Genomic DNA, 14,399 nt, shown 5'->3' on the forward strand with positions numbered 1-14,399 from the left:
AGAAAAGCCAAGAAGCAGCCAGGTAGTCTTGACTCCCCCTAAAAAGCTGCTCTATTGGATTGAGATCTGGTGACTGTGGAGGCCATTTGAATAAAGTGAACTCATGTTCAAGAAACCAGTCTGAGATGATTAGAGCTTTGTGACATGGTGCATTATCCTGCTGGAAGTAGCCATCAGATGATGGGTACACTGTAGTCATAAAGGGATGGACATGGTCAGCAACAATACTCAGGTAGGCTGTGGCGTTTAAACCATGCTCAATTGGAACTAAGGGGCCCAAAGTGTACCAAGAAAATATCCCCCACACCATTACACCACCACCACCAGCCTGAACCATTGAGACAAGGCAGGATGGATCCATGCTTTCATGTTCTTTACTCCAAACTCTGATCCTACCATCTGAATGTCGCAGCAGAAATTGAGAGTCATCAGACCAGGGAACGTTTTTCCAATCTTCTATTGTCCAATTTTGGTGAGCCTGTGTGAACTGTAGCCTCCGTTTCCTGTTCTTAGCTGACAGGAGCAGCAACGGTGTGGTCTTCTGCTGCTGTAGTCCATCTGCTTCAGGGTTCAACGTGTTGTGCATTCAGAGATGATATTCTGAATACCTTGGTTGTAACGAGTGGTTATTTGAGTTACTGTTGCCTTTCTATCATCTCTATCCAGTCTGCCCATTCTCCTCTGACCTCTGACATCAACAAGGCATTTTCATCTACACTGCCGCTCATTGGATATTTTCTCTTTTTCGGACCATTCTCTGTAAACCCTAGAGATGGTTGTGCATGAAAATCCCAATAGAACAGCAGTTTTTGAAATACTCAGACCAGCCTGTCTGGCACCAACAACCATTCCACGTTCAAGTCACTTAAATCCCCTTTCTTCCCCATTCTGATGCTCGGTTTGAACTTCAGCAAGTCGTCTTCACCACATCTAGATGCCTAAATGCATTGAGTTGCTGCCCTGTGATTGGCTGATTATCAATTTGTGTTACCAAGCAATTGAACAGGTGTACCTAATAAAGTGGCCGGTGAGTGTATAATGCTTCCCTGACCTATAGGGTCAAAGGGCCCCTCTTTGGAGAATTGTGTCAAACCGCGAAAGCGTAATTGTTTTTCTCCTCACTGCCCTTGAAAATCTGTTCTGCTAGTTTCTTTGTGTTTTACATCCTGGCAAACCAATAGATCAACAGCTCCTCACTCATGTTCTGAGCCTTCAGAGCACAGGAGTCATTCCTCGAGTCATACGTTTACAATAATGTGCTTACCAAAAGGGTTGACCCCATGGTGCATGCTAGGCCACTTATATTGAATCAGGCCTTATGTTTTGTGACAGGTTTTTTGGGGAAGGCCTGCAACAGATAGAGGCATTCTATACTCCCGCGATCTCAGGGATTTCCCTATTCTGTGCACTTTCAGACAATAAGTTTGGCTCATATGGGCCTTAACATTTGCATGGTCGACCAAAGTCTTCTTCCACAGTCTTCATCTGTAGAACCACAGAGAACCATCTGTAGAACTCTTCCATAGAAAAGGGGTATAACATCCTGCCTGCCTCATTTCAATGAATTACGCCCCACAATGCTATGTGTCCTGGTGGTTCTGATTATTTTGCAGGAAATGTAGTCCAAGGTAGAGAAAGTAGCTATAGATAAAATGCATCCATCTCAGAAGGAATCCAGTTTCTACAGCCATTTTTCGTAGTTTTCGGATTCATTCCAATCCTAGGCTTGAATCTAATGAACTTCACTATTAGAAAGTGCAGTTTCGGAATGTTGACACAGAGGCACTGAAACACACGAAAGCAACTCCAGGGCATATGTGCTTTAAATTACCTTGAAGATTGGCTGATTTTGACAAGGCTATTCTCGGTCACCAAAAGAGGCCGGGTCTGAAGATAAACCCTTCAGAAGGGTAATTTGTTGTTGAGTGAAAAGTTGTTTTTCTAGAGGCACAGTCGATCTGAATTCATGCACAATGCACAATGCGCTACTTGTCCATTAATTTCACCTTTGTCCAAATCAACTCTGACAGTTCCTTTAATTCTGATTCCTGGCAGTTTGTTTAGCAGACTTTTTGGTCTCGTGGCAGGAGCTTCATCAATGGTAGCACTGAGTTTAGGCTGTTTCAGTGGTAGGTCAATAGCTGTGTTTGTCCCTTTTGGAATACTCATTGCACAATAAAGGTTAAACCCAAATGCTATTGGACCCTGTTACCTTGGAAACATCCCGATTGTTGACCCTGGTTAGCACTGACTCACTAACTTTATTGTTAGTTTTAGCCAGAGATACCTTGCTGAAGCACAAGATGACATCAGTGTTCTGCTTGAGCAGATGAAAATTGTAACTTAATGAGAGTATTACAATCAGAAAATGTTTTTGTCTTCATTGGGATTGGGCTTAAATGTTTAGAGGCATTTTTGCTCTGTTTTGTTTGGGTTTTGGAAATGTAATAAAATAAATTCCATTGCCCATCCTCTCAGGACACCTGGAATCAATGTTACAAGTACCCTGGGCACATCGTTTTCCATTTTTGTAGCATAAACACAATTAAACCGATGTGATTCGGAGCTTCCAGTGTTTCTCTATGGTGCTGAAACCTAAAGATGTCCGAGTTCTGATCCCTGTGCAACTGATACTCGACTGCCATTGGCTCATCTGCATTCATTGGGAGGGGCTTACTGATAGGTCAATTGAAGCCGTCATGTAGGTGTCAGTAGTTTTTTTACATAAAGCACCAGGGGGAATACATTTGTGCCCCGTGGGAAGTTCAGCATGGCACATTCTTATTTTGGCATAGAACATGCTTCCGGCACTGAAGGTGCTTCATGAGAAGGTTGAGGGCTGGAGAATGGATGTTGCATCCTCAGAAAATGAGTCATTTGGCAGGGTAGGGCAAAGGTGCATCTGTTCAGGTTGAATAAGAACCTACTTTCCCCTATCGTTCTCCCGTAGTCTTCCGAAACCTCTTTGGGTAATTGCTCTGGCTTATGTGTGGCTGATGACTGGTCTGTATGCCTTCGCGTCATTAAGTCGGTTCGTACGAGTGAACAGGAGGACAAAGTATATCATCTGCTGTTGGCACTGTTTTGGCCATCCCACATATGGTTTTCGGACCTGGTGTCTCTCCTTCAGGAGATACAGATCAGAGTGGAGTCACTCTTCCAGGCTCGGGGCAGCATGTGGCAAACCCAGCTGGAAATGTGGAACATTGGAGTTTAGACTTTGAACAGGAGACTCTGGTTAGTTCTGGTTTTACGTCTGAGATTACGGTAGAACTATATTGAATACAGTTCTACTGCCCTATTCAGACACAGTATGAGCATATTGCAATCCTTTAAATGTCTTGTGAAATCTTCAGGTCTGTAAAGATATTCTCAGTGTGCTGGAAGTCCAGGCTCTGATTAGGCCACTCAAGAACTCAAATTAGAAGGTGAAACTTGAACCCAATATGTTGTCATGTGCAGGTTTTCTTCAGTATCTTCCTTCCTTTTGGGGATTTTGCATAGAGGTGACTGGAAACCATAGAGGAAGATGACATTTACATTTACATTTAATCATTTAGCAGACGCTTTTATCCAAAGCGACTTACAAATGAGAACTATAGAAGCAATCAGAACAATGAGAGAACAACAACAGTATACAAGTGCCATGACAAGTCTCAGTTAGTCTAGCACAGAACTCGTAGCAAGGTTTTTTTTTTTTTTCAAGAATAGGAAAGACAAGAAAAGAAAAGGTAAGTGCTAGTATTAGTTGGTCAAGTGCTGGCGAAAAAAGATGAGTCTTTAGATGTTTTTTGAAAATGAGTAAAGACTCGGATGTTTCGAATTGAGATTGGGGGTCATTCCACCAGCCACCAGATGAAATCATGAAATGACATGAGCCGGATTCAAACTTAGGTTGCTGTGTAAGCACCACCACAAACAGAGTATGTGCAGTTTGTACCACATCTCTGGCAAAAAGTGTTCATATTACAGATTACACTCGACAAATACAGAAATTTTGTGGCAATGACCCAACTCCTTGAAATACATAAGATCAATTGCTTTTCTGCTCACGCATGACCTCATAATAAAAATATTTATGGCAATAATTAAATGTGTGAAAATGTCTACTGATCCATAAGAATGATGGCAGTATGCAATCCTTAAAACTTTCTTTGCTGTTCATGAAATCATGTTGTGTGACTGAGCCATTAGGCAGCCGTTTAAATGTCACATTCCAGTTGACTCCATTTAAACGAAGTAAATGAGTGGAGTGCACATGAGATACTGTGAAAGTCGGTAATAATCCCATGTGTGTGAGTGAGATATGCGTGACAAAAAAACATAGAAGGAGAAAGACATGATAATTTAGAACATTATACACCGTTCAGAAAGGCAACTCTGACACCTTTGTCTTCTGCATATCAACTATAAATGACTGTCACACTGCATCCAAGCCAGGCGGAATGCATATTAAACAATAAATCATATGGTTTGGTTTCTATGTGTGTTGATTAGGGCAGCTCCAAACATTAAAGTCTTGCTTCGCATAATTGTATCCATTATCAAATATGATGTAATAGGCTGTGTTTGTGTTACTACTGTACATGATGCATTTTGCTTTCCATGAGGCCAGTGGACACTAGACATTTGTTGCATTGTGGCTGGTTAGGGCAGTGGCAGATGCATTTACAGCAAATATGTACAGCAGCATATGCTTGACAGGCTATTGTAGACAACAGCCGTGTGAGTGTGTTCACCTTGTCGGGGTGGTGTGTGTGTGGTGGGGCCGTAGATGTTGTCAGAGGACAGAGAGCCCTTGAGCGAGCAGGGCTGCTGAGTCTGGACTGGCTCCAGCGGTTCTGACACGGGGCTCAGCGTGGCTGTGCTGGATCCCACTGAGCTGTTACCCAGAACTGAGCTCTTGATTGGAGACCCTGACACACTGGAGCACGTCTCAGCTACAGGAGAACACAGAGGGTTGACAGTGACAAATCTGGCCTTTTGTAGTGTGATTTGCTTAGAGGATCTTAAATATTGGTGGATTAAAGTTTAAAAGAATTTAAACAAATTAAAATACAAAGTTGCACAGGTTTCACAAAACTGGAGTAGACTGCATATCTGGAAATAGTATTATTTGTACAATTATTACTATAATTACTTTGCCAAGCCAACACACTGAGCTACAATTTATGCTTCTACAGCATCCTAGAGCTTTCAAACAATGACCACCAAACTTGGCACAGACCTTCATGCTGTTCTGACTCAGAATGCTATATCTTTTCTAAATGATCAAACTTACAAAAATCTTGGTAGCAACTTCTGATATTCAGTCAAAGCATAAAGCATCTCTGGTAACGTATGTAACCATGGATCCCTGAGAAGGGAACGAGACACTGCGACCTGTAGGGGTCGCTATGGGGAACACCTTCAGTGTGACTGGTGTCTAAAGCATACATCTAAACACGACAATAACATGGCAACCCTCTACATTGCGAGTAAATCACTCGCATATGCGACTAAATCTTCATACTGGCAACTAAATTATGTCTTATTTTAGCCAATGGCTAATAAATTCTCAGATTTTACTCGCCAGTGTGTGAGTTGAAGGCCAAGTATAAGTTTAACACAGATATATTTTCACTCACGAACACTCTCTGACCGAACTCTGACTGAGTTCTTTATAGTTTAAGTGTTCTTTGATAGTTTTTTGGTTTTTCTGAATGGATGCGCAGCGCACCTGTATTTGACGTACTGTAAACTCTAGTGTGAAGGCGCACGATGCGCCGTCACCTTCTCTCACACACGCAGAGAGAGAGAGAGAAAGAGAATTGACGTGCTACATGTAAACAATATTCTTTGTTGTAGTTTCCTGTCAAAATAACGGAGTTCATTTGGATTTTTTCAGCTTTTAAGAACTGCCGGGTTTTCCGGTAGTGGACGGGACTAATGCACAAACGGCAATCTCATTGGCTGGTGCTCACCTATTATTGTCCCTGTTTTGATTTCAGCAAATCAGTTCAAGTGAATTCACACAGCCTGATTAATATTCATAAATCCAGCAGATCGTTAATCCTTAGTGCATTTCATACAGTTCTTATTAGTATAATTCGTATCATTATCTTATCAGTATTTCTGTGAGTTTCTTCCCAATTTTCTTTTACAGAAACACTGAATGACCAAAAAAGCAACACCACTATTCCTAAGTTCAGTTAAAATGACTAATATGCATACATGGTTATTAAGTTTAAATTCTAAATACTAAAGTTATATCATTAAATAATACTTGACTATCATATTATACATCGACGTCATCACACGGCATGACCACAGTATAAAAGGGTGCCGGGAGAACACATCATTCACTTCTTCATCAGAAGATTATTTCTGAAGCATGGCAAGGGAACTAGAGGACACAGTGTCTCGTTCCCTTCTCATGAAACCATGGTTCCATACGTAACGCGAGACATTCCCTTCTGAGGGAACTTCAAACTGCATTCTCTAGGGGTCACTATATAGAATGGTATACCCACACCACCATGAGAGGAGTGCATGCCAGAAACCATGGCAAGCACTAAGTACCAACTCTACCATTGCCATTGGAGTTGCCCCAATGGACGTCTTGACAGCTGTCAGTGACATTATCCCCCTTCAGCCAAGGGCCTGAGCTGCATACCCTAAAAGAACTTACCTGTTCAGGGCTACCGCTGGTTCTGAATAAACCTGCTCAAAGAACTGACTTGACAGATCTTTGGTAGCAGCACCCTGCTCAGAAATGTATCAGCAGATATACATAAGTTGAGTGAACCGGGGCCTAAACCAACCCAGAGAAAGGATTTTAGAAAGCGCGGAGAGAGCTTAGCATACACACTTACAACAATGTTGATTTTAGAAAGTGCACAGAAGCTCAGCGTGTGCACTTACCATAGCATGGATTTAGAAACACCATTGCTTATGGGGTAAACAAGGCTGTATTAACACCCAGGGGCCCAACGTGACTGTGGTATGCTCACAGAACAGAATCCAAAGCATCTGCTCACAGATGCCCGGACAGGAAGCAGTGCGCTTGCAAGAGCCCCTTCATGGTGAGGGGAGCACAGCTAGCTCACTTAACAAGCAACCTGCCAGGGAGGCAGGAGATGGTCCAGCCCCCTGGCATGATTGTTATCCGGAGCTCAAAAGAGCGGAGGCCCAACTTCAAAAATAGAAGTGGGACTCAGATCGAGAGGGGCGTGCTCATGAAACCCCCAAGGGCACTGCTAAGCTCAACCCACAAGGAGAGTGGCTGAACAGGGAGGCAGAGAGAGGCTTAACAACCTGAGGCTGCTACTCAATGGAGCTCAAACGAGCGGTGGGTTCAATGAGAGAAGTCCACAGACGCTCAATCGCTAGGCTCAAAGACAACCCTCTGGGGTGGGGGGAGCACTGCCTGGCTTGACCCAAATAGAGGCAGCTTATCAGGGAGGCAGCAAGCAGCCCAACTACCTGATGTCACTGCCACAAAGCTCAAGAGCGGAGGGTTCAACCCCTAGTGGGAAGAGAGAGGAACCTAGCTCGACCAAAACGATCAATAGCCTAGGGTCAGAGGACCTAACTCTCAAGTAGAGAGGAGGACTCACCCAGTCTGCCCAGGACCGACGAGCTCAAGGGGACCCTCTCGCAGTGAGGGGAGCACAGCCATGTCTGGGGAGCAGATAGAATGTAAATGGGACATCAGCAATGGGATCCTGCTAGAAGCGGATCACACATTTCTAAAGGGAACAACAGGGTCCCGGCATAAAGGCAACTGACCAAAGAGGTGACAGAAATGGGCCTAACACTCAAGTTTTTCGGGAGCAGCGCTCTCTGCTCTCAAGCTGAGGCGGGCCCTTACAGCACATACTAGGAGCGGCTCATAGCTAACCCTCACAGTGAGGGGAGAAATTCTCAGCTCGACCAGAAGGAGGCACTAGATTAGAAGGGGTATCCCAGCAGGGCCCAATAAGAGACAGTCCACTAGTGCAGCTTGACATGGTCTCATGCTCTCAATCTCGATACTAGTACTCAGAAGAGTACTGGCCCACAAGAATGACTCGCAGGTCCTGAGATTGCAACATTATACTGTGGACCTGATGCTGGGAGGCTTCCGCAGAAGCCCAGGCTGCGTGTCCAAGCCGAAGATAAGGGCTATCACCAGCCTGAATCCAGTACCAATGAGTGAAACCATCACTGTAATCGGTCAACAGCAGGAGGTCCTGACTTAACGGGGGTCAAACTTAAAAGTCAGAAAACAGAACAGGTCCAAGTAGCACTGCAGAAAAAGCTAGTATTGAATACACAAGAACTAGCAGTAGAGTAGATGAAATGGATCGTACTCACAAACCATGGCTCCTGCGCATGACTCAGGCACATGGATACAGGCTGGAGGCGAACTCCGAAAGAGCACTGGGGTCCGGACCATCAGTAGGTAGTTCTATGAGACATAGAGACTAACCAAAGCATCACAGGCCTAGCATAAGCAACTGCAATGCAAGTGCAGGAGGCTCCTACCTAACCTCAGTCAGAAGGGAAGCTTTTTAGGGGGATTAAGGAGAGGAAGATTAGAGCAGATGTAATACTCTCAGGGGAAGGTGAGTAGATGGTTCAGGTTTTACTCTGGTCCAGACGAGAGCATTGAGATGCCTAGTCTGGATCACCTCCCTCAAATCTTGTCTGACACCCTTAGACCCATGCCCCTTTTGAACCCTACCTGCAGGTGGGGGAGGGGCGCGAGTCACAAAAGTAGTCTTCTGAGCCTGCCTTTGATCCTTAAGTTGAGATGGGCCAGGACCCCTTTGTTGCTCAGGCTCAGACCTGAAGGTCAGAAGGGGAAACTGGCTCATCAAGAAGAAAGCCCTTCTCTTTCGACCCGATATCCACCAGATTCACCCACAGATATCTCTCCATAACCAACCATGGCCGCCATGGATTTGTCAATGGCAGTGGCAGCCTGCTTAGTGGCACAGAGAGCAAGATCTGTGGTGCAATGCAACTCAGCCACCTCATCAGGGGATAGACTGACCCTTATCCATGTCTTTTAGCAGATCAGCCTGATAAGCCTGAAGCACTGCCATGGTGTGCAACGAGGCTGCAGCCTGACGTGTTGCCGCTTATGCCCTGCCATTCAAGATGTATCCTGAAGGGGTTTGGACGGCAGGGAGGGAGCCTTAAGGGAAGATGTCTCCCCCATAGAGAGATAGCAGGCCAGTTTGTCTTTAAAAGGGGGTGTTTTCTCATAACCATTCTCACGCATCCCCTCAATGTTAGTATAACTAGTATGCTGGAATCTATGGATGTGAGACAAGAATATATTTTTCCAAGCCTTCTCGAACTCCACCTCGAGGCGTCACCTTTCTTGGCCCACTTCCATGGCAAGTCAAGCCTTACCATGGCGTGATCCATAACCTCAAGAAGCTCATCATACATGGGGCAGGAGGATTGGGAGGACTCAGTCTTGACTTCTTTGTCCTCATCTGACATCTCCTGCTCATCCTGGCTTGGAGCCAGCAGAGCACTAGCTGCTGGATCAGACAATGTAAGAGAGATAGCATCGTCGTCCAGCAGCTCACTCTCGTCCGTGACTGATGAGCGCAAAAGGGAAAACCCCTCTTTTAACTCATCAGCCAGGTCCACCTGCGATCCCCACAAGCTCATTTTCTCCATGCCTAAGCAACGGAGGGTCCTTAACCACGGGGAGCTGATGACTGTATAGAAAAAAGCTCACAGTGCACGCAAACTGCCCCCTCGAGGGCATCGCACGCGTGCTCTTCGCCCAAACAAAAGATGCAAAGATTGTGTGAGTCATCAGGTATCAAATAATATGGACACAGATCCACACACTTCTTAAACGCCTTCCTAGTGCTCGCCATGGTAAAGAAGAGTTATCATTCTTACCGGAAATGCACGCTTCAAGCAAAACAGTCCTGAAGACGAAGAAGAGGATGGCATGTTCTCCCGGTGCCCTTTTATACTGTGGTGGCGTCGGGTGATGATGTCACAGGCTGTCACCAGCCAATGTTATTGTCGTGTTTAAATGCACGCTTTAGACACCAGTCACGCTGAAAGCGTTCCCCATAGTGACCCCAGTTTGAAGGTCCCTCGGAAGGGAACTTTAAATTATTCAATTGTCAACTTTAAACAATTTTTTTTTTATTATTATTAGCAATGGTTGCTAAGGTAAAAATACCTATTACCACACACACACACTACAGCCCGACCGACATGTGTTTTTTTGGGGCCGATACCGATATTAGGGAGTAAAAAAAAAAATCGATATATCGTCCGACATTCTTTGTATATATTATAGTACAGTACCAGTCAAAAGTTTGGACACTTTCCCATTCGTGTATCCAAACATTTGACTGGTACTATATATATAGAATACAGTATATACATAAACAGAATATATATACATAAACACATCTTTTGCAATGATCACTCAAATGTGATGATCAAACACTTGTGATGTGACAGAGTAATTGAGGGAGGGCATTTAACAATTTAACAATAAACTTTATTATCCAAAATGGGTCTGAAGTTCATTATTAAGCCCCCGGGATCACTAGATTGGTCGGTGCCGGACTGCAAATTTAACCACCCGTAACTCCCGAACCCCGGGGGTTATCGACGCGGGGGTGGTCTCATTCGAAAGAGGGCCTCTAGATGTACACTCGATTGCATTCGAGAGGGTTCCTCAAGCTGAAGGGATCCCCCAATTTGGTGTGGCCATTACGGAGGTATAGCCGTTCAAAGTTTCAATGGTTTTCCATAGACTTAAGCTTTAAAGCGTTTCATCCAGGTCGCCAGCAGCAAACAATGGTGCGTGCTCTGCTGGACAAACGAAGTAGTTATACCATTTCAAGCATTTTATCTGCTTTATATGTTCTGTAAAAAAAATTTAAATATTCATATCGGCGGCCTATTCGCCGATATATTGGTATATTGGTATACAGGCTCATATCGGCCGATAATATCGGCAAAACTATACAGGTCCTTCTCAAAAAATTAGCATATTGTGAAAAAGTTCATTATTTTCCATAATGTAATGATAAAAATTAAACTTTCATATATTTTAGATTCATTGCACACCAACTGAAATATTTCAGGTCTTTTATTGTTTTAATACTGATGATTTTGGCATACAGCTAATGAAAACCCAAAATTCCTATCTCAAAAAAAATTTGCATATTTCATCCGACCAATAAAAGAAAAGTGTTTTAATACAACAAAAAAAAAAGTCAACCCTTCAAATAATTATGTTCAGTTATGCACTCAATACTTGGTCGGGAATCCTTTTGCAGAAATGACTGCTTCAATGCGGCGTGGCATGGAGGCAATCAGCCTGTGGCACTGCTGAGGTGTTATGGAGGCCCAGGATGCTTCGATAGCGGCCTTAAGCTCATCCAGAGTGTTGGGTCTTGCGTCTCTCAACTTTCTCTTCACAATATCCCACAGATTCTCTATGAGGTTCAGGTCAGGAGAGTTGGCAGGCCAATTGAGCACAGTAATACCATGGTCAGTACACCATTTACCAGTGGTTTTGGCACTGTGAGCAGGTGCCAGGTCGTGCTGAAAAACGAAATCTTCATCTCCATAAAGCTTTTCAGCAGATGGAAGCATGAAGTGCTCCAAAATCTCCTGATAGCTAGCTGCATTGACCCTGCCCTTGATAAAACACAGTGGACCAACACCAGCAGCTGACATGGCACCCCAGACCATCACTGACTGTGGGTACTTGACACTGGACTTCAGGCATTTTGGCATTTCCTTCTCCCCAGTCTTCCTCCAGACTCTGGCACCTTGATTTCCGAATGACATGCAAAATTTGCTTTCATCCGAAAAAAAAAAAAGTACTTTGGACCAATGAGCAACAGTCCAGTGCTGCTTCTCTGTAGCCCAGGTCAGGCACTTCTGCCGCTGTTTCTGGTTCAAAAGCACACGCCTGTGCACGGTGGCTCTGGATGTTTCTACTCCAGACTCAGTCCACTGCTTCCACAGGTCCCCCAAGGTCTGGAATCGGTCCTTCTCCACAATCTTCCACAGGGTCCGGTCACCTCTTCTCGTTGTGCAGCGTTTTTTGCCACAGTTTTTCCTTCCCACAGACTTCCCACTGAGGTGCCTTGATACAGCACTCTGGGAACAGCCTATTCGTTCAGAAATTTCTTTCTGTGACTTGCCCTCTCGCTTGAGGGTGTCAATGATGGCCTTCTGGGTTAACCTCTTACCCATGATTGCGGTTTTGATTAATGAACCAGGCTGGGAGTTTTTAAAAGCCTCAGGAATCTTTTGCAGGTGTTTAGAGTTAATTAGTTGATTCAGATGATTAGGTTAATAGGTCGTTTAGAGAACCTTTTCATTATATGCTAATTTTTTGAGATAGGAATTTTGGGTTTTCATGAGCTATATGCCAAAATCATCAGTATTAAAACAATAAAAGACCTGAAATATTTCAGTTGGTGTGCAATGAATCTAAAATATATGAAAGTTTAATTTTTATCATTAACTTTTTCACAATATGCTAATTTTTTGAGAAGGACCTGTATATTGGTAGGGTTCTAATACACACACATACCTAAAGTGAGACTGTTGGAAAAATATCACTAATCTTAAAAGTTAAACTTTGACATGAACCATGCTCTGCACCGTTGGTGCTTCAGACATTAATAATTCCTCAAATCATGTGTCTTGTTGGGGAAAGCTGTACTATTACTTTAAGCAATCAAATTGATAATAAAATGTGCACAGTGGTGCCAAGTTTTGCAGACCAAACATGTACATTTTCTTTAGATACTAGTTACATTTTAAATACACTTAATTTAACAGAAGCCAGATAGCATTCTCTTGGCCATGTTCCTCAGGGGTCCAAAATATATTGGTGTCTGTGATTTTAAAGCTGGTACTCCGGCTCACACAAACTCTTGCATACATACTAGAGGGGTTGCTTCGGTTGTTCCTAAGATGTTGCACCATGGGATTGAGCAGTCGGCTACCCTTCAGCTTGTGTTTGGAGGCTCTGCGGCGACGGCCTGTAGGCGGCACTGCATGCAAGAAGCCCATGCTGGGAGGAACTGGTCGACCTAACCGAGAGTACAACTGCTCGATCTCTCCTCTCTGATGAGCCTGAAGCTCGGAGATCTCCTTCATGTGCCTGCAGACATCAAACATTGTGTTCTCTTATTTAGTGAGGGTGTCTATATGACAGGTATAATAACATCAGCCAAAAACGGAAAGTAAATTATTACAATTATTTAATTGCGATGAAACATAAATGTGCACTGATGAATTGTCAGTGGTCTAAAATACCTGAGTAAAATTTAAACTGACTACTTGTACTTTTAATTTATTACATTTCTCAATAATAATAAAAAAATATATTTTTTTTTCAAGTTAAAAAAAAAATGCAAAAAAAAAAATGTAATGGGCTGCAGTTTTTGAGTTCCACTTCGCCACATTTAAAATGTTGTTGTCTAGATAGATGTTTTGACCTACAGCCATTGTTTTTTGTTTTCTCCCTTTAACCAAACCTGTCTGACAAAACATTTTATTCAGTGTATTTTTAAGAAATTTTCACTTTTCACTGAGATGTTGTTTTTTATTTATGTATTTATTTATTTTTTTGTTAGGGTACTTGTACTTTTTAATACTCAACTACAGTTTGAAGTTGTACTGTTTTACTTTTACTTAAGTATGTTTTTGGCCAGATACTTGTACTTTTAATTGAGTAAAAATTTCACTGAATAACTACTTTCACTTGAGCATAATTTTAGAGTATTTTTAAGACCAAGCACCTGTATTAGGAAATGAAGGAGGTTCAGTGGTGGTAAATGAGGCCTTTTTGAGGCAGTTTTTACTGGAGCTCTTTGATTTGATCAATGTTTCTTTACTCACTTCTCTCTCAGCTTCTGCAGTTCTCGTTTCATATCAGCGTCCTCAAGCTCAGAGTCATTATCACTGCTGATGTAAGCGGAGTGGGCGTGGCCGCTAACCGAATGGGCGTGTCCATTCACCAGAGGACAAGGGGGCGAGTCGGAGCTTTGGACGCTGCTGTTGTGTCCCGAGCGCCGGAGGAACGCCACTGCCCGCTTCATGAAGTCCCCGCCGCCTGACTCTGACTGGGCAGGAGCCAGAGACGAGGGCTTAGTGGACAGAGTCTCACTCTGATCCTCCTCTCCGGTGTCCGAGGACAAGCACTGCACCATCCCGTCCGCTGACAACGAGCTCTGAGCGCAAGGCATTGTGGGTCTGGCCTCTGAAAAGGAAGTAGTTGTGTCCTGAAAAAAAAAACAAAAAAAAAAACGAATGTAAATGATGATGTCAGACTCACGAACAATAGAGCAAAATGCATGCAAATACCTAAAAATAAATGACTAAATATTGATAAATAAATAAAACATTTAACTGAT

General features: G+C 43.4%; 1 protein-coding gene across 5 annotated transcripts in view; it reads right to left on the reverse strand.

Annotated features, from left to right (window-relative positions):
* The window catches only part of LOC109077571 (serine/threonine-protein kinase WNK2), a 68,538-nt gene that overhangs the window by 18,952 nt on the left and 35,187 nt on the right, over nt 1–14,399 (reverse strand). For 4 of the 5 annotated variants that reach the window (XM_042729045.1, XM_042729044.1, XM_042729043.1 and 1 more), the window contains exons 12-14: nt 13,885–14,267; nt 12,927–13,144; nt 4,740–4,940 (exon numbers count right to left, since the gene is read on the reverse strand). In XM_042729045.1, the coding sequence (XP_042584979.1) occupies nt 4,740–4,940; nt 12,927–13,144; nt 13,885–14,267 (802 nt within the window). Of the gene's footprint in view, nt 1–920; nt 3,511–4,739; nt 4,941–12,926; nt 13,145–13,884; nt 14,268–14,399 lie in introns of those variants that run through there. The other variant, XM_042729049.1, reaches the window with a different exon arrangement.

This window comes from Cyprinus carpio, chromosome B8 (genome assembly GCF_018340385.1).
Source record: "Cyprinus carpio isolate SPL01 chromosome B8, ASM1834038v1, whole genome shotgun sequence".
NCBI classification, from domain to species: Eukaryota; Metazoa; Chordata; class Actinopteri; order Cypriniformes; family Cyprinidae; genus Cyprinus; species Cyprinus carpio.